General features: G+C 48.1%; 1 protein-coding gene across 2 annotated transcripts in view; it reads left to right on the top strand.

Annotated features, from left to right (window-relative positions):
* The first annotated feature begins 216 nt into the window (after nucleotides 1–216).
* The window catches only part of FADS1 (fatty acid desaturase 1), a 30,719-nt gene continuing 4,219 nt past the window's right edge, over nucleotides 217–26,716 (top strand). The window contains exons 1-9 of one of the 2 annotated variants that reach the window (XM_063944402.1): nucleotides 217–850; nucleotides 5,244–5,354; nucleotides 5,514–5,711; nucleotides 7,543–7,644; nucleotides 8,978–9,106; nucleotides 16,656–16,716; nucleotides 16,811–16,887; nucleotides 24,343–24,440; nucleotides 25,442–25,538. In XM_063944402.1, the coding sequence (XP_063800472.1) occupies nucleotides 677–850; nucleotides 5,244–5,354; nucleotides 5,514–5,711; nucleotides 7,543–7,644; nucleotides 8,978–9,106; nucleotides 16,656–16,716; nucleotides 16,811–16,887; nucleotides 24,343–24,440; nucleotides 25,442–25,538 (1,047 nt within the window). In that variant the 5' untranslated portion in view covers nucleotides 217–676. Of the gene's footprint in view, nucleotides 851–4,447; nucleotides 4,634–5,243; nucleotides 5,355–5,513; nucleotides 5,712–7,542; nucleotides 7,645–8,977; nucleotides 9,107–16,655; nucleotides 16,717–16,810; nucleotides 16,888–24,342; nucleotides 24,441–25,441; nucleotides 25,539–26,716 lie in introns of those variants that run through there. The other variant, XM_063944403.1, reaches the window with a different exon arrangement.

A 26,716-nucleotide genomic window follows, 5' to 3' on the forward strand; every position in this document is an offset into this window, starting at 1 on the left:
GGCCATGGCATTGCGGATGAATGAATGAATTGTCGTCATCATATTATTTAAATAAAGCTTCTCAATACAAATGTGAGAACGTGCTTTTGTGGCAGCAGCGCGAGCAGCCGGGGCCTCAATTGGGGTATATAACGGACTGGGTAGAGTGTGCATGGAATGTGACGTCATTATAAACTCGCCAATCGGTGGCAGTGAGCGGGCGCTAAGAACACCTGATGCTTGATTGGCCAAGATGGTGGCGAATCACAGGGGAGGGATAACGCCGAGGGGCGTGCTCTGCAGCCGCAGTCCGGGAGCATCTGGTGCTGAAGCTTCATAGCGCTGATGCCGGTCGTGGAGGGCGGAGTTCTTCCTGCAGAGACAGCTTATCCAGCATTGCGCCCATAGGGAGGTATCGGGGGATGCCTACAGACTGACAGGGAGTGGGGACTTAGTGGGCATGGTACGTTGGGGATAGAGGGGCAGAGGATTGGGCATGTGTGCACTGTATATCTGCTGATGTGCTGTAGGTTACTGGTGCAGGTCTATACAGTGCATGCAGGTAATGATGTGCTGCACATAGAGTATGTACTGTATGGGCAGGGTAAGGAGAACCTGTAGGTGATATTGGCAGTGCATTGTGTAGACAGTCACAGTGTAAAGCACAGTTACAGGTAAGGGGTACATAGATATAGCAATGGGTTCTGGAGGAGAACTTGCTTACTACACATGGGAGGAGGTCCAGAAGCGGTGCACGCGTGAGGAGCGATGGCTGGTCATCCACCGCAAGGTGTATGACATCACAAGATTCTGCATGAAGCATCCTGGGGGACCACGCGTCATCAGCCACTATGCAGGCCAGGATGCCACGGTGAGTGCAGTCACACCCATCACTTCAGCAATGCCAGAGAACAGTGGTTCCCAAACTTTTTTGAATCATGGCGCCCTAGAGTATCAGAATGCGGCACACCTGGGCCAAAAGTTTCTTATTGATAAATTCAGAAGAAAAAAAAAATGAAATCAAGTAAATTGTGTTTATATGTTATTCATAGGTTCAGTTATGTAGTGCGGAATTGTCCACATATTTTATAATTGGCACCCACAACCCAGGGCAACCCTGGAAGTACCCCAGGGTGCCTAGGCACACAGTTTGAGAACTGCTGCCATAGAGCAAAAGAACCAAGGATCGGGTCAGATGAAGAATGACTTGGGCTTGTGCTTAGGAGAGGGTATAAGTTGGAGATAGAATACACTTCTGATCAGTGCGGCAGCATCAGGTCTAGCAATAAATGGGCTTTCTCAAAGCAGAAATAGAGAGTAAGGTGACTTGGCCTAAATGTTCCAATATACAGCGGAATAAAGTTCTGGAAAGTGCAATGGTATGCTGGCAGCTAGCTATCCTAGTGCCACGGTCATAGTGAGCTCTGCCATGGCTGGGCACTGTAGTGCCACTAATATGTACTATAAACTGATAACGCTTTATTGGCCACATTTTTGTATTTTGCTATTTTTATAACATATTTTAGGAAATTGCACGCCTGTCTTCCATTGGTTCTGAAGCACATGCCCACACTTTCTCAGGGTTGTGATGGAAGAAGATACAAGATTGCTTGGGCTAAATGCAAATTGCCTTATATAAAATAGCTATTGGTATTATTTAGGTGTATATAGAGGTGTACGTTTCAGGTGCTGTGAAAATATATGGGGGGGGGGGCGGATTTCTCCTATGCAGGCCGGGCTTCCTGACACTAGATCTATTTATATCTTGTAGCCAGTAATAACAGATTCCAGTGGCAGCAGCATGCCTAGCAATTACAGCTTCACCGAGAAAAGTCCCACATTTTGTTAAAATACACTATGAGCTGTCATGTCTGAGTATGAATGTGAGAGTAGGCATTTTATACACAACTTTACATGTCAGGTTTTCTAGCCTTCTAGGAATGTTTGGTGCTGATCAGTCTACTGCTGGGAAGCCGGGGAACTTCAGGATTGTAACATGTTTGTGTCTCAGACAAGATAATGCAAAGTCACACCAGATAACCTATATTTCTATACACTACACATGCAAAGCACTATTTGCACAGGTATACACCTTTTTAATGTAGTGTTATCCCCTAAGTGGGTATGTGTGTGTGTGCGTCAGTGGCGGAACTAGCGAGCGGTGGGCCCAGGTGCAAGTAGATGAAAATTGTTAGTTGTACTGTTGCTAAAAATGGGTGTGGCCATTAACAATGGGGGGGTAATACACATATGACCCAAATAGTGCAGTGCCAGATACACACGTGCCCCCAGAGTGCAAGATACACATATGTCCCCGCAATGCCAGATATGCCCCCACATTGCCAAATACACATGCCCCCACAGTGCTAGATATGCCCCCACAGTGCCAGATACACATATTTCCCCACGTTGCCAGATATGCCCCCACATTGCCAAATATACCCTCACAGTGCCAGATACACATATTCCCCCACGGTGCCAGATATGCCCTCATAGTGCCAGATATGCCCCCACATTGCCAAATACACATGCCCCCACAGTGCTAGATATGCCCCCACTGTGCCAGATACACATATTCCCCCATGTTGCCAGATATGCTCCCACATTGCCAGATATACCCCCACAGTGCCAGATACACATATTCCCCCACATTGCCAGATACACATGCCCCCACGGTGCCAGATATGCCCACACAGTGCTAGATATGCCCCCACAGTGCCAGATACACATATTCCCCCTCATTGCCAGACACACATGCCCCCACGGTGCCAGATACACATATTCCCCCTCATTGCCAGACACACATGCCCCCACGGTGCCAGATACACATATTCCCCCTCATTGCCAGACACACATGCCCCCACAGTGCCAGATACACATATTCCCCCTCATTGCCAGACACACATGCCCCCACGGTGCCAGATATGCCCACACAGTGCTAGATATGCCCCCACAGTGCCAGATACACATATTCCCCCTCATTGCCAGATACACATGCTCCCACGGTTCCAGATATGCCCACACAGTGCTAGATATGCCCCCATAGTGCCAGTTTAGATATTTTTACCTGCGCGTTGCCAGGGGTGTCATGCTTTTTCCCAGGAGTTTTATGCTCCGGGATCCATGCTCGTTGCCTAGGGGTAGCTAGGGATGGCCACTGACCATCGATGGATGACCCACCGATGGTCATCCCTAGCACCATAATCCTTTCCCCTTCCCTCCTCCCATGTACTCCGCTCGGCTGGCGGACTTTTCCGTAACGCCGTAATCGCATGATATCGTGTCATCCACCAGGCTAGCTGAGCGGAGTAAGGACGAGGGAGTGAGGGGGAGCACTGGCATGGCCGGAAAATTCCCGGGGCTGCCAGTCTGCACAGCGCAGCTGACCCTGAAAATTTTCTGCCCATGCCACTGAAGAGGTGCTTTGGGCCCATTGACAGCGGTGGGCCCCAGTGCACGGTACTTGCTTGCACTGGCGTGTATGTACAGTATGTATGATATTGGGTGTGTGTGTGTATATATACACCCTTAATATCATACATACATAAACACACAAACTATATATTTGTATGAAGTAAGCACTGCTTTTAAGCAATAAAAAATGATTCTATATTTACTGTAATAAATGTATCCCTCTCTCATGTATGTGTATATATATATATATATATATATATATATATATATATATATATATATATAATATAAAAGAATTGCCAGCTGCACATACAGTAAGAAGCATAGTCTGACATTATATGTTTACTGTTTGCACCAACACATAACCCTCTGCAATGAGCCATTATACAGCAATCCGTGTATAATCTGTACAGACAGAGTTCGGCATTCTGCACTGTGTCAGGCGTTAGATGCTCTCTCTACGCTGCCTGTACATATCCATTCACAGGATTGGTGCAGCCTTGTGGTTCCACCATAGCTCAGCCCACTCCCCCACCACAGGCGTCTCCTCCTCTCCATCCCCCAGGGCGGTCCACTGTATTGTGATTAAGTACACAGCATCCGGCACAGATTAACCTCTTGTCTGCCAGAAAAGGGGGTTCTTCCCAGAGCCATGGATTATAGAGGAAGCTGTACTGTTGTGTGTGAACAAAGCAAAAGAGATGAGAATAAAAACATGCTTCCTATTGATTTTCTAGACTCCTGTGACAGGTGTGGACAGCTGCATGCACATCCATTAGTACCGACGGCTTAAAGCTGGGTACACACTAGACGTCATTTTAAATGAATTTGCCGATAACGACACATCGTTACGACAAATGTGCTTTACCGTCCAGTGTGTACGCACTGGGGGCCCCATTCAGACCTGATTGCTGTTGTGCGAAATCGCACAGCGGCCGATTATCGAATGATTGCACATGCGTATGCACTGCAGTGCGCAGGCACGTCGCCAAACAGTGACAGGATGAGGCGAATATTTACATCGCACAGGCATTTGCAAGGTGATTGACAGGAAGAGGACGTTTGTGCGATGGTAACGGTCTGTTTTCTGGGAGTGTCTGGAAAAACACAGGCGTACCCAAGCGTTTTCAGGGCGAGTGTGTGGCGTAAGCTCCGGACCCGATCAGCCTGTTTGTATAGCACTGTAGGAGTAGGTTCTGGGCTACGCACAGACTGCACAGTATGGAAAAATCATTCGATGGTGAGTGAGTTGCGAACGGATTTGCAGCTGTCTGGCGTAATTTTTGCACGCTGTACACATGCATTTGCACACTTGCACGGGGTAGGTATTCACTCTCCATGGGCGGCGGCTATCTGATCGCAGACTGCTACAGAAACGCACAGCAGCGATCAGGTCTGAATCGAGCCCTATATCGCTAGCGATGCGTGCTCCCGTGGGTTGCTAGTGTCGTCTGTACATGCCGCTCAATTATGAAAATTTTGCTAACAACTAGTTGCAAATTGCGCAGTGTGTACGCTACCAACAACGAACGACTAATTTAAATAGGCTGAAACCCAACAATTTGGTAGTGTCGTGCGACTCGTGTATATCATTTGGTCGTTTGTAAAAAACGCTCAGTATGTACGCACAGTATCGTTTGTCTGGGAGTTCCAGGGAAATCGTGAGCGATATCGTATCATGTGCAAGTCGTTTAGTGTGTACCCGGCTTTAGTCATGTCTTCAAAGATAGGGTAACAGTGTAATTCCCATCAGCTGGACCAGTGCTTTCTGTATGTGACTGAGGCATGATTATACTATGTGAGGATTTGTCTGTCGTATGTGCACCATTTACATATCTGTATCTGCATAGGATCCGTTTACCGCATTCCACATTGATAAGGAGCTGGTGCGCAAGCATATGAAATGTCTATTGATTGGAGAGCTGGCACCTGGAGAGCCGTGCATGGAACCCAGCAAGAATGTAAGGAGTCCACGTGTTCCCTAGAATAAGGTTTCCTTCCCTGTAACCTGTCTGTGCTTGTGGGATTTCTGATGCTTTTCCTTTGTGCTTGTGGGATTGCTGATGCTTTTCCTTTGTCTGTGTTTCTGGGATTACTGATGCTTTTCCTTTCTCTCACAGGCTGCTATGGTGGAGGACTTCCGTGCACTGCGTTCCACTGTGGAGCAAATGGGTCTCCTCAACCCCAACAAACTCTTCTTCTTTGGAGTTCTGCTGCACATCCTGCTGCTAGATGTACTGGCCTGGGCCAATCTGTATTATTTCGGTCCCTCTCTTATATCATTCCTGATCTCCGCATTACTTCTTGGCACTGTGCAGGTAGGTGAGATGCAAACAAGAACTTCATTCAGTACGTTTTCTGGTGTCTGTGTGATGCTTCCTGAGAATATTTCACATATTCATTCTGCCAATTGCAATATAACTGTCACTTTGTGATAGCTGATCCTGACAGCCCCAAGCACTGTACTTCATACAGGCATACTTGCCTACCTGCCCCTCTCCATGAGGGAGAAAATGCTCTGTTCCTGGACTTTCCTGGTAATGTATGATTGCCATCACCTGTGGTGAGCTAGTTAATTGATAAGAAAGGTGTTTCACTACAGGTGATGGCAATCATACATTACCAGGAAAGTCCAGGAACGGAGCATTTTCTCCCTCATGGAGAGGGTCAGGTAGGCAAGTATGCATACAGGACAGTCTCATACCTCCCAACATAACCCTCTCCAGGAGGGACAGAATGCTCTGCTCCTGGATGTTTCTCTTAATTTAGGATTGCCATCACCTGTGCTGAAACACCTTTCTTATCCATTAATAACCTGTTCAGCACAGGTGCAGATAATCATACATTGAGAAAAAATCCAGAAGCAGAGCAGTCTGTCCCTCCTGGAGAGGGTCATGTTGGGAGGTATGCGATGGTTACATCTCAGTGGGTGTTTCAATACAAATCCCGGTGGCTACATCATTTGCATAGTTTCGCACAGCTGCTGCACACGGGATACCAGTAGCGATGGCATTTGAGTCCATCTGAATCAGGACCTGACTGAGGTTGGAAATGTGAAGCATTGGCTGCCTATAGGCCCATGTCTGCTGGTATTTCTATAAGCAGCATGCACATTTCTCAGGCTTATTTATGGTTGTTCCAGTTCAACTAATAAAGACAAGCCCATGTAAGTATGATAAATGAATACAGAGTATACAGTGCTATATACAGCCTATATCTCTTCACAAATTCCAACTCGTGCAGCTCTCTGGTGTGTCCTGAATAAATAAGAGGAGAGCACATACAGCTGATAACCATTTAATGGAGTATATGTAATAGCCTGGGAGTTGCAGGCAGCAACGGGGTGACAGCGATGTAGTTCATAGGTTTAAAGAACAAGACGCTGTGACCGGTGTCACAATAGTATCGCAGCCCCTCGCTCTGCGGCTCTGATGCATGCACAGACCACAAAGTATCGGTCATATGTAACCGAAACCACATCCACCACTGAGCCAGGCCCTGTGTGAGGGCAGGGCTGCTCCCAGCCACAGGGGGCTTGGACAGGAGTAGCAACATGATATGAAGAGGGGAACAGAAGTGAGTGGCAAGTCACAGACTGAGAGCTGGATAATGGGCCTAATTCAGACCCGATCGCTGCTGTGCGCTTTCGCATAGTGGGCGATCAGGTCTGAACTGCGCCGGCGCCGCAGTGCACCAGCGCATGCCAGAGATGCGATCGGCATCTTTGCCCAGCGATCGCCTCTGCCTGATTGACAGGCAGAGGCGTTCACTGGGCGAGAGGGGGCGGGCCGGCGGCATTGTGCCGCCATTTTGGGGGAGCGGCCCGGGCAACTATCATGCCATATACTCATGGGCAGTGGCAAACAAATCCCTCTACTGTGTACAACATCGACATTGGTTCCATCTCTGAATGAGGCCCTCGGTCTCAGGATTATTTATATCTTTGTCAGTCACTGCATCTCGTCCACGTTACCATAGTATACAGGGGAGATTGTGCATCCTGGTAGTCTCACTGTCGGTGTACGTGTGTCCCATCTATAGCTGTCCTCACTTGTTGCTCTCTGAGACTCTGTCACTATTGTATATATATCAAGGGCTTAGATTGTGATGTTTTGTCCGTCTTTCAAGTTGTGTTCTTATCTATCTCAGGCTCAGGCTGGCTGGTTGCAGCACGACTATGGCCACTTGTCAGTTTACAGTAAATCGAAATGGAATCATCTGCTACATAAATTTGTGATTGGTCAACTGAAGGTAAGAGACAACATGTTGCTCAAGGAAAACATATCTCTATCTTTTCCTGTGAGGGTCACTATCTATGTATATATTCCTGTGAGGGTCGCTATCTCTGTATCTCCCCCTGCGAGGGTCGCTATCTCTGTATCTTCCTGTGAGGGTCGCTATCTCTGTATCTCTTCCTGTGAGGGTCGCTATCTCTGTATCTCTTCCTGTGAGGGTCGCTATCTCTGTATCTTCCTGTGAGGGTCGCTATCTCTGTATCTCTTCCTGCGAGGGTCGCTATCTCTGTATCTCTCCCTGCGAGGGTCGTTATCTCTGTATCTCTTCCTGTGAGGGTCACTATCTCTGTATCTTCCTGTGAGGGTCGCTATCTCTGTATCTCTCCCTGCGAGGGTCGCTATCTCTGTATCTCTCCCTGCGAGGGTCGCTATCTCTGTATCTTCCTGTGAGGGTCGCTATCTCTGTATCTCCCCCTGCGAGGGTCGCTATCTCTGTATCTCTCCCTGCGAGGGTCGCTATCTCTGTATCTCTCCCTGCGAGGGTCGCTATCTCTGTATCTCTCCCTGCGAGGGTCGCTATCTCTGTATCTCTCCCTGCGAGGGTCGCTATCTCTGTATCTCTCCCTGCGAGGGTCGCTATCTCTGTATCTCTCCCTGCGAGGGTCGCTATCTCTGTATCTCTTCCTGCGAGGGTCGCTATCTCTGTATCTCTCCCTGCGAGGGTCGCTATCTCTGTATCTCTCCCTGCGAGGGTCGTTATCTCTGTATCTCTCCCTGCGAGGGTCGCTATCTCTGTATCTCTTCCTGTGAGGGTCGCTATCTCTGTATCTCTCCCTGCGAGGGTCGCTATCTCTGTATCTCTCCCTGCGAGGGTCGCTATCTCTGTATCTCTCCCTGCGAGGGTCGCTATCTCTGTATCTCTCCCTGCGAGGGTCGCTATCTCTGTATCTCTCCCTGCGAGGGTCGCTATCTCCGTATCTCTCCCTGCGAGGGTCGCTATCTCTGTATCTCTCCCTGCGAGGGTCGCTATCTCTGTATCTCTTCCTGCGAGGGTCGCTATCTCTGTATCTCTCCCTGCGAGGGTCGCTATCTCTGTATCTCTTCCTGCGAGGGTCGCTATCTCTGTATCTCTTCCTGCGAGGGTCGCTATCTCTGTATCTCTCCCTGCGAGGGTCGCTATGAATTACTTCCGTGTGGTAATGGCTTTCACTGTATATTTCTCCTGTGAGGATCACTGTCTGTGCTGCTCTTATGGTGCTCTGTAGGCTCACCCTTTCCCAAGCCCACAATATGCCAACTGTCCAATTCCTTTATCTCCTTTTACCCTACTTTCCTCTTTTCAACCCCAGGGTGCTCCCGCCAGCTGGTGGAATCACATGCACTTCCAGCATCATGCCAAACCCAACTGCTTTCGAAAAGACCCCGACATTAACATGCACCCGCTCTTCTTTGCACTGGGCAAGAAGCTGTCCGTGGAGGTGAGTGGCAATGCTATGGTTGTGTATAACCTAAAGTGTAACTAAAACTGAAAAAAAGAAAGATTTGAGTAAGCCGTAGAGACGGGTGGGAGATTAGATCACTTCTAGCCCAGTTCATGACTGGTTTACAGTACAACGGCTTATTTCTGTGACAGACCATCACAGTCACAGAGCTACAGTAGATGTATAATCTGCAGCGTATTGTGTCCAAAGGCAAGTGCGTGGGTAGATTAGCTCATTATTGCCAGTTCTGAAATTAAAAATATACAAGAAGTATCTAAACCTGTATGTTGCAAAAGATATATTCCTAATGAAATATGCGTACATTAGAAAAAGATCTTTCTCTTACGTCCTAGAGGATGCTGGGGTCCACATTAGTACCATGGGGTATAGACGGTCCACTAGGAGCCATTTGCACTTTAAGAGTTTGAGAGTGTGGGCTGGCTCCCTCTATGCTCCTCCTACCAGACTCAGTTTAGAAAATGTGCCCGAAGGAGCCAGTCACAGCTAGGGGAGCTCTACAGACTCTGAGCCACTATCTCCACTGACAGGACACTGAGCTCCTGAGGGGATCGAACGTTCCCCACCACAGGGGATCGCTCACCCCAGCAGCCAGCCACCACCCCCTTACAGAGCCAGATCAGTGGCGAGTTGGTCACCGGCCCCCTAGCAAGCAGGGGGCCGGTGTGAAGATGGCGGCAACAGGGTATGGAGCGCAGTACTAACTGCGCTCCAGGGCTCAGCGGTACATAGTACGGCGCTGTGAGGGGCGCCATGAGCCAGCGCCTACACCCTACACTGACCTCCAAGCCTGTCAGGGTCCCAGGATCGCTGCCAGCACAACTTCTCAGGCCAGTATAATCTCCAGAAGAGCGGGAAGACAGCGCCATGAAGGAGGCGGAGCTTCTCCTCAGAGCGGACCCAGCAGCGTTCAGCGCCATTTTCCTGCCTGCTGAAGCGCTGTCAGTGAGAGCTGTCTCTCCAATTCAACTCCAGCTATCTCTTACGGTACCAGGGGATTGTAGAAGGGGGTGGGGGGAGACTGTATAAAGCCTGTGTAACCTATTAAGGTGCACAGTCAGTGCTGCTTGGGTGTCTCCCTATACCTTAGAAGCGTTGTGTGTGGGTTGGCTCTAATCTATGTGTCTCTCTTGCCATTCTTGGGGGTGAAACTCTGTCTGTCCTCCCCTGTGTGTGTGTGGAGTGTCTGTGGTCTCCATTAAGCTATGTCCAGGGACTCTGGTGGTCATTCCGAGTTGATCGCAGCCAGCAACTTTTTGCTGCTGCTGCGATCAACTAGTACACGCCTATGGGGGAGTGTATTTTACCTTAGCAGGGCTCCGATCGCTTGTGCAGCCCTGCTAAGCAAAATAAATTTCAAGCAGAAGTAGACCAGCCATGGACATACTTACCCTGAGCGACGATCTCTGTGATGCTAGAGCCGGCTTTGACGTCAGACATCCGCCCTCCGTTCTGCTGGACACGCCTGCGTTTTCCTTATCACTCCCCGAAAACAGTCTCCCACGGTCCGGATCTGCCCAGGAACGCCTTCTTCTTGTCAATCTTCTTTGCAGTCGGCTCTGCGACCGATTCCTTTGTTAGCCGTGACGTAACCCGGCGACCCCTGTCGCCGGGCAGCGTCGCGCTCGCGCATTCTGGACCTGTTTGTACCGCAGCGATAAACCGCTGCGTGCGAACGGGTTGGAATTACCCCCTCTGTGTCATATGCTGCAGAGGATATGTCCTCTCAGGATGATCCCATTCCATGCAATCAGGATTGCACTGGTTTAGCACAGATACCAGCAAGGGAGCCTGAATGGTTATACCCTATTAAAACTATGATTTCTACTAGGGTTGCACAGAATGAATCTGCAACTCAGGTTTTACAGAACTCTATGGCAGTTTGGCCCGGTTCTGTTACCTCAGGACCCCCTGGTGTATGTTCCCACAAACGTGCTCTTGCCCAAGTTATGCAAGATGACACGGATACCGATTCTGACACGGCAGACAGTGAGGGGGATGTGCTGCGGGGGCGGCATCTCATGCAAAAGGGGTGCAGTTGATGATAGAGGCTATGTCGAGGAGGCTTACTTCACTGACAATAAGAAAGCCTCGCTAACCTTCCCTGCGTCCAAAGAATTAAATGCTATATTTGAGAAAGCATGGGAAAACCCGGAGAAAAAATTCCAGATCCCTAGAAGGGTTCTGGTTGCTTTCCCCTTCCCTGAGGAGGATAGGAAAAAATGGGAAAACCCACCCATAGTGGACGTGTCTGTATCCAGACTCTCAAAAAAGGTGGATTTACCTGTTCCAGGATCTACCGCCTTAAAAGCCGGCTGATCGTAAAATTGGCACTACGCTTAAATCCATATACACGGCTTCAGGGGCGATACTACGTCCTACTATTGCCTGTGCATGGATTTCCAAAGCTATAGTAAAGTGGTCAGGCACGTTACTTGAGGATTTGGATACAATGGATAAAAGTGATGTTGAATTGTTTTTATGTAACATTCAGGATTCTGCAGGATTTATGGTGGAATCCATGAAAGACCTGGGTTCCATGGCTGCAGGGATATATTCCATGTCTGTCTCAGCTCGTAGAAGACTTTGGCTGTGCCAGTGGTCTGCCGACGCGGAATCCAGGAGAGGTGTGGAGACCCTACCCTACACAGGTCGGGCTCTCTTTGGGGAAGCGTTGGATGCGTGGATTTCCACGGCTACAGCGGGTAAGTCTCCTTTTCTTCCCTCAGCTGCACCTGCTACGAAGAAACCCTTTTCTCAGCTGCATCTCAATCATTTTCGGACTGCCAAAGCAAGAAAGGCCAAGCCGTCTAACACCTTCTTTAGAGGAGGTCGGCCAAAATCCAAGAAACCTGCTGCGGCGGGCTCCCAGGAACAGAAACCTACTACGGGTACACCAAAGTCCTCAGCATGACGATGGACCGTGCGGCCTGGAGGTGGGACCGGTGGGGGCGAGACTCAGGCATTTCTGTTACGTCTGGGTGTCGTCCGGCCTGGATCCCTGGGTGCAAGACATTGTGTCCCAGGGGTACAGGCTGGAATTTCAAGATCTCCCTCCTCACCGGTTCTTCAAATCAGGCTTGACAGCTTTGCAGGAAGCCAGTTCCTCCCCATATACAAAACAAAGGTTACTATTCGAACCTTTTCATGGTACAGAAACCGGATAGTTTGGTCAGGCCCATTCTGCACTTAAAATCATTAAACCCTTTCCTAAGGGAGTTAAATTTCAAAATGGAGTCTCTAAAGACGGTGATATCAGGTATGGAGGAGGGGGAATTCCTGGTATCCATGGATATCATGGACGCGTAGCTACACATTCAGGTTTGGCCGCCGCATCAAGCTTATCTCCGATTCGCACTGTTGGGCTGTCATTTTCAATTCAAGGCCCTACCATTCGGTCTCTCCACAGCACCGAGGGTGTTCACCAAGGTGATGGCAGAAATGATGGTTCTCCTCTGCAGACACGGGGTGAACATAATTTCATATCTGGATGATCTGATGATAAAGGCATCGTCCAAGGAGAAGCTGTTACAGTCCATAGTTCTCACGACCCATCTACTCAGGGAACACGGTTGGATCCTGAATCTTTCAAAATCACATTTGGAACCAACCAGGAGGTTGTCCTTTCTGGGAATGATCCTCGACACGGAAGTGCAGAGGGTGTTTCTTCCAGATGAAAAAGCCTTGGTGATACAAACAATGATCCGGGATGTCCTAAAGCCAGCCCGGGTGTCGGTTCATCAGTGCATTCGCCTTCTGGGGAAGATAGTGGCCTCTTACGAGGCTCTGTAGTACGGGAGATTTCATGCTCGGTCCTTCCAACTAGATCTCCTGGAGAAGTGGTCGGGATCTCATCTACACATGCACCAGAGAATACGTCTGTCGCCAAAGGCCAGGATTCCACTCCTCTGGTGGCTACAATTGCCTCACCTTCTGGAGGGCCGCAGGTTCGGGATTCAGGACTGGATCCTTCTAACCACGGATGTAAGTCTCCGGGGCTGGGGCGCAGTCACTCAAGGGGAAACCTTCCATGGAAGGTGGTCAAGTCTGGAAGCTGGCCTACCGATAAACATTCTGGAACTAAGAGCCGTCTACAACGGTCTTCTCCATCTTCTGATAAATCGGGCCATTCAAGTGCAGTCGGACGATGTAATGACAGTAGCTTACATAAACCGACAGGGCGGAACGAAAAGCAGAGCTGCAATGTCCGAGGTAACAAGAATAGTCCTCTGGGCAGAAAAACACGCGTTGGCGTTGTCGGCAATCTTTATTCCGGGAGTAGACAACTGGGAAGTGGACTTCCTCAGCAGACACGATCTCCATCCAGGGGAGTGGGGTCTCCATCCGGAGGTGTTCAAGGAGGCATCAGATCTTTGGGGTGTACCCCAAATAGACATGATAGCCTCTTGTCTCAACAAGAAGCTTCGGCGATATTGTTCCTGGTCGAGGGACCCGCAAGCAGTGGCGGTGGACGCCCTGTTGACTCCGTGGGTTTTCCAGTCGGTGTACATGTTTCCACCACTTCCACTCATTCCAAGAGTGCTAAAGAGAACAAGGGTTCAAGCGATCCTCATTACTCCAGACTGGCCAAGAAGGGCTTGGTACGTGGATCTTCTGGATCTACTGCTAGAAGAGCCGAGGCCTCTTCCTCTTCGGGAGGACCTGTTGCAGCAGGGGCTGTTCGCATATCAAGACTTACCAGGGCTACATTTGACGGCATGGAGGTTGAACACCAGATACTAGCTCGGAAGGGCATTCCGAACAAGGTTATTCCTACCCTGATACAGGCTAGGAAAGGAGTAACGTCTGAACATTACCATCGTATTTGGAAAAGATATGTATCTTGGTGTGAGTCCAAGAAGTTTCCTACGGTGGAGTTTCAACTGGGACGTTTTCTCCTCTTCCTGCGAGCAGGTGTGGATATGGGCCTGAGGTTGGGATCCATAAAAGTCCAAATTTCGGCCCTATCCATTTTCTTCCAGAAACATTTGGCTGCCCTCCCTGAGGTTCACACTTTTTTGAAGGGAGTTCTGCACATCCAACCTCCCTTTGTACCGCATACGGGGCCCTGGGATCTTAACGTTGTGTTGCAGTTCCTCCAGTCGGACTGGTTTGAGCCTCTACAGGAGGTTGAGGTCAAGTTTCTCACGTGGAAGGCTGTCACTTTGTTGGCCTTAGCTTCTGCTAGACGTGTGTCGGAGTTGGGGGCTTTGTCATGTAAAAGCCCATACTTGATCTTCCATGAAGATAGAGCCGAGCTTCGGACACGTCAGCAGTTTCTTCCGAAGGTTGTGTCGGCATTTCATATCAACCAACCTATTGTGGTGCCAGTTGCGACTGACTCCTCAATTTCATCAAAGTCCTTAAATGTTGTAAGGGCTCTAAAAATCTACGTGAAGAGGACTGCTCATCACAGAAAATCGGACTCTCTCTTTGTCCTGTATGATCCGAAGAAAATTGGGTGTCCTGCTTCTAAGCAGATGATCTCTCGCTGGATCAGGTTCACTATCCAGCATGCATATTATATGGCAGGCTTGCCGTGTCCTACGTCTGTTAAGGCCCACTCTACTCGTAAGGTGGGGTCTTCCTGGGCGGCTGCCTGGGGTGTCTCGGCTTTACAACTCTGCCGAGCGGCTACTTGGTCGGGGTCGAACATGTTCGCAAAGTTCTACAACTTCGATACTTTGGCCTCTGAGGATCTAAAGTTTGGTCAATCTGTTCTGCAGGAGCCGCCGTGCTCTCCCTCCTTTTCTGGGAGCTTTAGTACATCCCCATGGTACTAATGTGGACCCCAGCATCCTCTAGGACATAAGAGAAAATAGGATTTTAATTACCTACCGGTAAATCCTTTTCTCCTAGTCCGTAGAGGATGCTGGGCGCCCGCCCAGCGTTTCGTTTTCCTGCAGTGGTTTTCTGGTTCAGTACAACTTTGTATTTAGTTAAGTACTGCATTGTTACTTGGTAAGTACTGTTTCAGCGGTTGCTGAGTTTCCAAGCTTGTTAGCTTGGTTTGCCTTCTGTGTGTGAGCTGGTGTGAATCTCGCCACTTTCTGTGTTAAATCCTTCTCTCGAAGATGTCAGTCTCCTCGGGCACAGTTTCTAAACCGAGTCTGGTAGGAGGGGCATAGAGGGAGGAGCCAGCCCACACTCTCAAACTCTTAAAGTGCCAATGGCTCCTAGTGGACCCGTCTATACCCCATGGTACTAATGTGGACCCAAGCATCCTCTACGGACTACGAGAAAAGGATTTACTGGTAGGTAATTAAAATCCTATTTTTGGGCTTATCTGATATCCTAGGGTAATGGTGCCCATACACTTATGAGATATTAGGTGCTATCCTTCGATTTCGACCGCATCTGTGAGAGAAATCGAAGGATTGTATGCACATGTTAGGTACTTTGAGACCCGATGCGCGGGCACGCCACTCGAATGTCGCGTCTCAGTATGTGCTGTACATAATATTTCTCGCATCACAGTACGATCGAAAAACCACATGCGATATATCGCACTGCGATGGGCACCCGCCCGGAGCGGCCAGAGGCCGCTCACACTCTGCGGTGATGTGCCGATCATGTGATTACCATGCGATCTATTGCATGATCGCATGGTAATCACTTTGGCAGTTCAGGTGCGATTTCATCGCACCTGAATTGCCGGTGCGATGCCCTGCGATGTTGTGTCGCTGGGCATCGCACAAGTGTATGGGCACCATAAGTTCCTCCTCCCTTGCAGAAGGAATGGATATGATGTAATGGCTTACTGGGTCTCTGTAATTACTGCCCAACACCAAACACACCACAAAAATTCCTCACAGTCTTGTAAATGGATTTAATATCCTAATAATATAAAATTAAAAACTTTGACATAAAATAGAACATTTAGAGCCATGACATAATACTAAACCACTCCTTGGAAGTAGAAGAATTTCCAGCAGTCCACTGTACTCCTACTAATTTGGAATCCAAGCTTGTTAGGTGGTATTGCTATATTAATCCCACCATTTTCGCTGGAACAGGTAGCAAGCCTCTCAGGACCAGAGTTTGTGAGACTAGAATACATTTGAAAAGTCCAGCCTATAAGGATTGAGCGTGACCACAGGTCATGTGACCAGATTACTCCATAGATCAGTGGTTCCCAAACTTTTGTGAGTCACGGCACCCTGGAGTGTCAGATTTTTTTTCACGGCACCCCTAGGCCACAAGTTTCTTATTGAGAAATTTCGAAAAAAATATTAGATTAAGTAAATTATGTTTATATGTCATCCTTAGGGTCAGTTGTGTGGTGAGGGACAAGATTTGCTTCTGTTTGTCCACATATTTTATAACTGGAAGCCATCAGCACTGGTTTTGCCTATTAAATTGACAATAAATAGTTTGAATTGGTCCTTGACCACCAACCTGAAGCACCCCTGCAAGTGTCCCGCGGCACCCCAGGGTGCCACGGCACACAGTTTGGGAACCACTGCCATAGATGATAGGATAGATACTATCTGAGAATATCTTTTTCCTGTCTGTCATTCCTTTACAGCTTGGAATAAAGAAAAAGAAATATATGCCGTATAATCACCAGCACAAGTACTTCTTTTTGAGTGAGTATATGTCCCTGTATATACGTGGAGAACATTGTTCCCACCCTTACATTGCTGTATGGTAATGTTATACTCTGTTCTCTCTATATTGTAGTTGGTCCTCCAGCACTGCTCCCTCTTTATTTTCAGTGGTATATATTCTACTTTGCTGTACATCGCAAGCAGTGGGTGGTAAGTACATTATACTCGTTAGTGGGGGCCGTAGCTGTGGGCAGCCGTGGTAGCCTGTTTTACTACCGTATGCAATACGAGCATCCGATCATCTAATGCAGGGTTTGTGTGTATGCATGCAGGAACCCGTGCCGCCTGTTGATTTTTACGCCGTTCACCGCAACTGTCATTATTAGTATCTGCACTTGCCCCATGATCTGTCAGAAACCGGCTTCCCTTTCCCATACGCACAGAATAGCAATAGGACGGACATACCCATGCAAGGCTAGGCATGTTTACATTGGAAAAGAGGAGACTAAGAGGGGACATGATCAACATCTACAAATATATAAGGGGTCAATACACAGAGCTTGGGAGGGACCTGTTTTCTATAAGATCAGCACAGAGAACAAGTGGTCACTCGCTTAGGTTAGAGAAGAGGAGTTTCCGCACATTGAGGCGAAAAGGTTTTTTCACTGTAAGGACAATACATGTTTGGAATTCCCTGCCTGAGAGAGTAGTAATTGCGGAATCCGTTAACACCTTTAAGAATGGGTTAGGCAAAGGATAAAGATATTCAGGGTTATGGTGCGTAGGCACGCATTATAGTTAATATAACTAGTCCTAACATAAAAATAACTAGTCCTATAATAGGACTGCATAGGAGACCACAAATAGGTTGAACTCGATGGACAATTGTCTTTTTTTCAACCTTAGTTACTATGTTAATTGTGTGCGCTGAATGCACAAACTCACTGTTTGCGTCCGAGAACAGAGATCTGCGTGATCAGGCCCATTATGGCAAGTAAGTATAAATTGCTCCGTGGATCATTTCACAAATGTAACAAATGCTCCTTCATCTGTGTAAAGGCACCTACTCTGCCTCACACAATTGCAGGTGATCACCCACTTACTGGTCCTTGAATGTTCCTGGGAAAACCAGTCGGCTTAGCTTTGCAGATGTCTTTACATCATACCTGCCTGTGGTCCCGGAATGTGCAGGAGACTCGGGAATGTTGGAGCGGACTTCTGGCAGAGTAGACCAACCTCCCTGATACCACCCACTGCCCCTATGAAATGGATCAGGGAGTGATGACATGATGCCCTGTGGTGTGCAGAATTTGGTGGAGCCCTTATGATATAATTTGCAAAGCATGTAGGCGCGAAAGGAATAGCAATGGCTTGTCTGCCCAACTCCATTCATGGGGCAGTTGTCAGTATTTGCTGATCCTGGGCTGTTATAAAGAGTGAATTGCTATTTGTGTGGTACTTAAAAGCCGGCAACACATACAGTATACAATGTATTTTTGGAATATCCCGGGGTCAGAATACCGTCACGGGGATCCTGACCGCCGAGAACACCGTCAGCTGTGCCAGGGGTATTCCCACTCGTAGGTGTCCCACGACACCCATAGAATGAGAATAGAACCTGTGGCGAGCCACTGAGTCCACAGCGTGGTGATCGCAGCGAGCCTGCAAGGAGCTTAGTTGCGCTCGCCGCCTCCTGGCATTCTGACGTCCAGGATCCCGGCGTCGGAATACTGACCTCCCGGATCCGGGCCGCCGGGATTCCATTCCCAACCCTTTATTTCTCTATCGTCCTAAGTGGATGCTGGGGTTCCTGAAAGGACCATGGGGAATAGCGGCTCCGCAGGAGACAGGGCACAAAAAAGTAAAGCTTTTACCAGATCAGGTGGTGTGCACTGGCTCCTCCCCCTATGACCCTCCTCCAGACTCCAGTTAGATTTTGTGCCCGAACGAGAAGGGTGCAATCTAGGTGGCTCTCCTAAAGAGCTGCTTAGAGAAAGTTTAGCTTAGGTTTTTTACTTTACAGTGAGTCCTGCTGGCAACAGGATCACTGCAACGAGGGACTTAGGGGAGAAGTAGTGAACTCACCTGCGTGCAGAGTGGATTTGCTGCTTGGCTACTGGACACTAGCTCCAGAGGGACGATCACAGGTACAGCCTGGATGGTCACCGGAGCCGCGCCGCCGGCCCCCTTGCAGACGCTGAAGAGAGAAGAGGTCCAAAATCGGCGGCTGAAGACTCCTCAGTCTTCTTAAGGTAGCGCACAGCACTGCAGCTGTGCGCCATTTTCCTCTCAGCACACTTCACACAACAGTCACTGAGGGTGCAGAGCGCTGGGGGGGGCGCTCTGAGAGGCAAATAAAAACCTTATTAGAGGCAAAAAATACCTCACATATAGCCCACAGAGGCTATATGGAGATATTTAACCCCTGCCTAACTTCAAAAATAGCGGGAGACGAGCCCGCCGAAAAAGGGGCGGGGCCTATCTCCTCAGCACACAGCGCCATTTTCTCTCACAGAAAAGCTGGAGAGAAGGCTCCCAGGCTCTCCCCTGCACTGCACTACAGAAACAGGGTTAAAACAGAGAGGGGGGGCACTGATTTTGGCGATATTGTATATATATAAAAGATGCTATAAGGGAGAAACACTTATATAAGGTTGTCCCTATATAATTATAGCGTTTTTGGTGTGTGCTGGCAGACTCTCCCTCTGTCTCCCCAAAGGGCTAGTGGGTCCTGTCCTCTGTCAGAGCATTCCCGGTGTGTGTGCTGTGTGTCGGTACGTGTGTGTCGACATGTATGAGGACGATGTTGGTGAGGAGGCGGAGAAATTGCCTGTAATGGTGATGTCACTCTCTAGGGAGTCGACACCGGAATGGATGGCTTATTTAGAGAATTACGTGAGAATGTCAACACGCTGCAAGGTCGGTTGACGACATGAGACGGCCGACAATCTATTAGGACCGGTCCAGGCGTCTCAGAAACACCGTCAGGGGTTTTTAAAAACGCCCATTTACCTCAGTCGGTCGACACAGACACAGACACGGACACTGAATACAGTGTCGACGGTGAATAAACAAACGTATTTCTCATTAGGGCCACACGTTAAGGGCAATGAAGGAGGTGTTACGTGTTTCTGATACTACAAGTACCACAAGAAAGGGTATTATGTGGGAGTGAAAAAACTACCTGTAGTTTTTCCTGAATCAGATAAAATAAAATGAAGTGTGTGATGATGCGTAGGGTTACCCCGATAGCAAATATTGGCGTTATACCCTTTCCCGCCAGAAATTAGGGTACGTTGGGAAACACCCCTTAGGGTGATAAGGCGCTCACACGCTTATCAAGTGGCGTTACCGTCTCCAGATACGGCCGCCCTCAAGGAGCCAGCTGATAGGAAGCTGGAAAAATATCCTAAAAAGTATATACACACATACGGTGGTTATACTGCGACCAGCGATCGCCATCAGCCTGGAGATGCAGTGCTGGGTTGGCTTGGTCGGATTCCCTGACTGAAAATATTTTATTCATGTAGAGCATTTAATAGGATGCATTCTATATATATGTATGTGAGATGCACAGAGGGATATTTGCTCTCTGGCATCAAGATAAGTGCGTTGTCCATATCTCCCAGAAGATGTCAGGGACACGACAGTGGTCAGGTGATACAGATCCCATACGGCAGATGGAAGTATTGCTGTATAAAGGGAAGGAGTTATTTGGGGGTCGGTCAATCGGACCTGGGGACCACAGCAACAGCTGGGAAATCCAACCTTTTTACCCCAAGTTACATCTCAGCTAAAAAAGACACCGTCTTTTCAGCCTCAATCTTTCCTTTCCCATGAGGGCATGCAGGCAAAAGGCCAGTCATATCTGCCCAGACATAGAGGTAAGGGAAGTAGACTGCAGCAGGCAGCCCTTTCCCAGGAAAAGAAGCCCTCCACCGCGTCTGCCAAGTCCTCAGCATGACGCTGGGGCCGTGCAAGCGGACTCAAGGTGGGGGGGTAGTCTCAAGAGTCTCAGGGCGCAGTGGGATCACTCGCAAGTTGACCCCTAGATCGTACGAGTATTATCCCAGGGGTAAAGATTGGAGAGTCGAGACATCTTCTCCTCGCAGGTTCCTGAAGTCTGCTTTACCAACGGCTCCCTCCGACAGGGAGGCAGCATTGGAAACAATTCACAAGCTGTATATCCAGCAGGTGATAATCAAAGTACCCCTCCTACGACAAGGAAAAGGGTATTATTTTTCCACACTATATTGTGGTACTGAAGCCAGACGGCTTGGTGACACATAGTCTAAATCTAAAATGTTTTGAACACTTACATAAAAGGTTCAAATCGAGATAAAGTCACTCAGAGCATTGATAGCGAACCGGAAAAAAGGGGACTATATGGTGTCCCTGGACATCAAGGATTACCTCCATGTCCAAATTTTGTCCTTCTCATCAAGGTACCTCTGGTTCGTGGTACAGAACTGTCAATATCAGTTTCAGACGATGCCGTTTGAATTATCCACGGCACCCCGGGCCTTTTTACCAAGGTAATGGCCGAAAAGATGTTTCTTCAAAGAAAAAAGGCATCTAAATTATCCCTTACTTGCACGACCTGAAAAGGGCAAGTTCCAGAGAACAGTTGGAGGTCGGAAGAGCACTATCTAAAGTAGTTCTTCGACGGCACGACTGGATTCTAAATATTCCAAGAATCGCAGCTGTTTTCCGACGATACGTCTGCTGTTCCTATGGATGATTCTGGACACGGTTCAGAAAAAGGTTTTTCTTCCCGAGGAAAAAGCCAAGGAGTTATCCGACCTGTCAGGAACCTCCTAAAACCAGGAAAGGTGTCTGTACATCAATGCACAAGAGTCCTGGGAAAAATGGTGGCTTTTTACGAAGCAATTCCATTCGGCAGATTCCATGCAAGAATTTTCCAAAGGGATCTGTTGGACAAATGGTCAGGGTCGCATCCTCAGATGCACCTGCGAATAACCCTGTCGCCAAGGACAAGGGTATATCTTCTGTGGTGGTTGCAAAAGGCTCATCTATTGGAGGGCCGCAGATTCGGCATACAGGATTTGATCCTGGTGACCACGGACGCCAGCCTGAGAGGTTGGGGAGCAGTCACACAAGGAAGAAACTTCCAGGGGGTATGGACGAACCTGGAAAAGTCTCTTCACATAAACATTCTGGTACTAAGAGCAATCTAAAATGCTCTAAGCCAGGCGGAACCACTCCTGCAAGGAAAACCGGTGTTGATTCAGTCGGACAACATCACGGCGGTCGCCCATGTAAACAGACAGGGCGGCACAAGAAGCAGGAGTGCAATGGCAGAAGCTGCCAAGATTCTTCGCTGGGCGGAGAATCACGTAATAGCACTGTCAGCAGTGTTCTTCCCGGGCGTGGACAACTGGGAAGCAGACTTCCTCAGCAGACACGATATTCACCCGGGAGAGTGGGGTCTTCATCCAGAAGTCTTCCACATGCTAATAAACTGTTGGGAAAGACCAATGGTAGACATGATGGCGTCTCGCCTCAACAAGAAACTGGACAAGTATTGCGCCAGGTCAAGAGATCCACAGGCAATAGCTGTGGACGCACTGGTAACACCTTGGGTGTACAAATCAGTATATGTGTTTCCTCCTCTGCCTCTCATACCAAAGGTATTGAAGATTATACGGTGAAGAGGAGTAAGAACAATACTAGTGGCTCCGGATTGGCCAAGAAGGACTTGGTACCCGGAACTTCAAGAGTTGGTCACGGACGACCCGTGCCCTCTACTTCTGAGAAGGGACCTGCTACAACAGGGTCCCTGTCTCTTTCAAGACTTACCGCGGCTGCGTTTGACGGCATGGCGGTTGAACGCCAGATCCTAAAAGGGAAAGGCATTCCAGAAGAAGTCTTTCCTACCTTGATTAAGGCAAGGAAGGAAGTCACCGCGAAACATTATCACCGCATTTGGCGAAAATATGTCGCGTGGTGCGAGGATCGGAGTGTTCCGACGGAGGAATTTCAACTGGGTCGTTTCCTACATTTCCTACAATCAGGATTGTCTATGGGTCTCAAATTGAGATCTATTAAGGTTCAAATTTCGGCCCTGTCAATATTCTTCCAAAAAGAATTGGCCTCAGTTCCTGAGGTACAGACTTTTGTTAAAGGAGTACTGCATATACAGCCTCCTGTGGTGCCTCCGGTGGCACCGTGGGATCTAAATGTAGTTTTAGATTTCCTCAAATCCCATTGGTTTGAACCATTGAAAAAGGTGGATTTTAAATATCTCACATGGAAAGTGACTATGTTACTGGCCCTGGCTTCCGCCAGGAGAGTATCTGAATTGGCGGCTTTATCTTATAAAAGCCCTTATCTAATCTTCCATTCGGATAGGGCAGAACTGAGGACTCGTCCGCATTTTCTCCCTAAGGTGGTATCAGCGTTTCACCTGAACCAACCTATTGTGGTGCCTGCGGCCACTGGCGACTTGGAGGACTCCAAGTTGTTGGACGTTGTCAGAGCCTTAAAAATATACATTTCAAGGACGGCTGAAGTCAGAAAATCTGACTCGCTGTTGATACTATATGCACCCAACAAGTTGGGTGCCCCTGCTTCTAAGCAGACGATTGCTCGTTGGATTTGTAACACAATTCAACTTGCTCATTCTGTGGCAGGCCTGCCACAGCCTAAATCTGTTAAGGCCCATTCCACAAGGAAGGTGGGCTCATCTTGGGCGGCTGCCCGAGGGGTCTCGGCATTACAATTCTGCCGAGCAGCTACGTGGTCGGGGGAAAACACGTTTGTAAAATTCTACAAATTTGATACCCTGGCAAAAGAGGACTTGGAATTCTCTCATTCGGTGCTGCAGAGTCATCCGCACTCTCCCGCCCGTTTGGGAGCTTTGGTATAATCCCCATGGTCCTTTCAGGAACCCCAGCATCCACTTAGGACGATAGAGAAAATAAGAATTTACTTACCGATAATTCTATTTCTCGGAGTCCGTAGTGGATGCTGGGCGCCCATCCCAAGTGCGGATTATCTGCAATACTGTACATAGTTATTGTTAACAAATTCGGGTTATATTGTTAAGGAGCCATCTTTAAGAGGCTCTTTCTATTATCATACTGTTAACTGGGTTTAGATCACAAGTTGTACGGTGTGATTGGTGTGGCTGGTATGAGTCTTACCCGGGATTCAAATTGCCTCCCTTATTGTGTACGCTCGTCCGGGCACAGTACCTAACTGGAGTCTGGAGGAGGGTCATAGGGGGAGGAGCCAGTGCACACCACCTGATCTGGTAAAAGCTTTACTTTTTTGTGCCCTGTCTCCTGCGGAGCCGCTATTCCCCATGGTCCTTTCAGGAACCCCAGCATCCACTACGGACTCCGAGAAATAGAATTATCGGTAAGTAAATTCTTATTTTTGTATTACATGGAGAGGCAGGACACCGCTTGTGTGTTTGAGCAGCTAAGTATGAACCTACAACTAGAGACTTTCCAGATGATTTATCTACGAGCGTAGTGTCTAATTGCTGTATTGTATAGATCTACCTGTGAAATGGGTTCATGTGTACAATACCAGGCGTGGAAAGTCACTAGAGAGAAGTAGTGCCTCAGGGTTTCAAAGCTGTACAGGAGTCTTATTGTTATGAAGTCATTTCAGACCATGTTTATTTCCGCCCCACAGGACATGGCCTGGATGATTTCATTCTACGTGAGATTTTCCCTGTGCTATTTCCCTCTCATTGGGATCGGTGGCACCATCAGCATGTTCATGTTAGTCAGGTAAGTAGTACCACATTGGAAATCGTTAGCAGAGAAACAATGAACTGTGTTTTCCCAGGTTCCTAGGTAATAACTGCATTATGCAGATGGGCATTGTTCTAATGTTCTACATTCTGGGTAGGCAAATGCATTTATATAATTGCTGTGAATATTTGTAGTCTGTTCCCCGAAAGCTGAGCTGTGGTTCCTGTATTGGTAACTGCTCCTAGGTACAGTGGTTTGGCTGGTCCAGAGCAGTCGGAGATGTGTCCTGTGTGTTCAAGACTTCTAAAGAGATCAATCGGATTCTAGTTTTCATTTAGCTAGCACATTCTATAAAAATCTAGACTCTGACTGGTTTTTAGAATACACCTCATATATTAGAATAGAATATGCTCCTCTCAGGTTCCAGAACATTTGTGTTCTAGTCTCCAGATATAGCTCTGTAGCTTAAGTAGGGGGGAGAAGTGATAAAGCAGTGATAAGTACAAGGTGATAATGCAGCAGCCAATCAGCTCCTGTCAATTTACATATTGGAGCTGATTGGCTGGTGCATTATCACCTTACACTTATCACTGCTTTATCACTTCTCACAAGCTTAATACATCTGCCCCCACAGGTGCCAGAGTTATGTCCTCTGTTATACCTGTGGTTTGGTGTATTGGGATAATGTCACAAAGGGGGTGGAGCCTTTCCCGTATGTGTAAGTAGTACTGACCATGGTAAAGTTACTGTATTACTGGTACACACTGTTTTTGTTAAAGTCCAAAAGCAGTCACTGTGTGATGACCTGTCAGGTTACAGAACCTTCTGGGCTTGTTTTATTCATTGCACTCCGGAGCAGTAATATATGTTCCAGATTAGTAACTTGTTCTGAGGTCAGTTTTATTATCTCACTTGTGTTGAGGCAAGGTTACTAAACTACTGCCTGATAATAAGTTCTTCAAGGTATGTATAAGGAGAGCAGCTCTAGAAATGCATGGCTAATGTGATTCTATATATGTGATTTAATTGTATTTTAGATTCCTGGAGAGCAACTGGTTTGTGTGGGTGACACAGATGAATCACATTCCAATGAACATAGACTATGACCAGAACAAAGAGTGGCTTTCTACGCAGGTGAGCAGCATTATCTACTTCTCTTTTGTTGTTAGTCATATTTACATACAAGATCATTATAGATGTACAGACTTAAGGGCATACATATGTATTTTCCTCTGTGGGAAAAGCCCAGAGATGATAAGCAGATGGGTGGTAATGGGGGCGGGGTTGGACTATTGCATCATTAGGTCCCACCCCCTTGAAAAAAAAATGCTACGGTTCACACACATTTCAATAGGGCGCGAGGCTAAAGTGACGCAATTACCATAGAGTCCCATCATTAGGCCACGCCCCTCCTGACAGACCCACTTAACTAGGAAGTGGACAGGATGTGGGAGGGGTGCCAGCTCTTCCGGGTGTGCAGGGGGCTACCCAAAAAATCAGGAATCTTCCGCAGGATCTGGGAGAGTGCCCAAGTATGCTTTAGGGTTGTTGTACTGTGCAGAGAGGCAGATGCCCACTTTTAGCCAAAGGAGAGCTGGCGGTCTCATCCTGTGATTTTATTGGGGCACTCTGTATGTTGCACTTTGACGGAGAAGCGCACACTGCAGTACAAAGCTTTAAGAGGAAAATGATGACGTGTAAGCAATGAAAGGGCTGGTTGGAAAGGGGTAATAGGCTGCTCTTCTGATTTTTACACCTCTCTGCAGACCTTTTACGTCACTTGCAGCAATCACCATCATTGGTATCTGCACTTGCAACAACACCATGCTAGATGCCAAGGGATTTTTCAGAATCAGACTTCCCTTCCCCGTGTGTATGACTCGCATGCGTATAGCTTAGCTACACGCTCATGACACTCCCACATGACAGGGTGGTTCTGTGCGCTTGCATTGTTGCCACCCTGAAAAGACCAGTTTCATAGAAAGACACCAAGTTCCCACCCAGATACGTAAAATCCCATATGCCCTGTATGCAAATACTTGCCACTTGCAGCCGTGCATGGAGATCCACCTGACTGGGTGCGCAACTTTATCTGCACGTTGCTGACCATCTAGACCTGGGTGGGAGGGAATCTTTTTGCTGCCCTCGGATCTAGACACATCACTGTAAAACCATGCCATTCTGTTTGGCACGAGCAGTGCACTCTTATTGGCCCCAGTGTCTTTGCTTCTATTATGTTGAGTGTAGAGACCTCTCCTCTGGTATTTTGTGACTATTTGGCCTTACAGTGACCAGCAGAATTTACACACCTG

This window comes from Pseudophryne corroboree, chromosome 11 (genome assembly GCF_028390025.1).
Source record: "Pseudophryne corroboree isolate aPseCor3 chromosome 11, aPseCor3.hap2, whole genome shotgun sequence".
Classification (NCBI taxonomy): Eukaryota; Metazoa; Chordata; class Amphibia; order Anura; family Myobatrachidae; genus Pseudophryne; species Pseudophryne corroboree.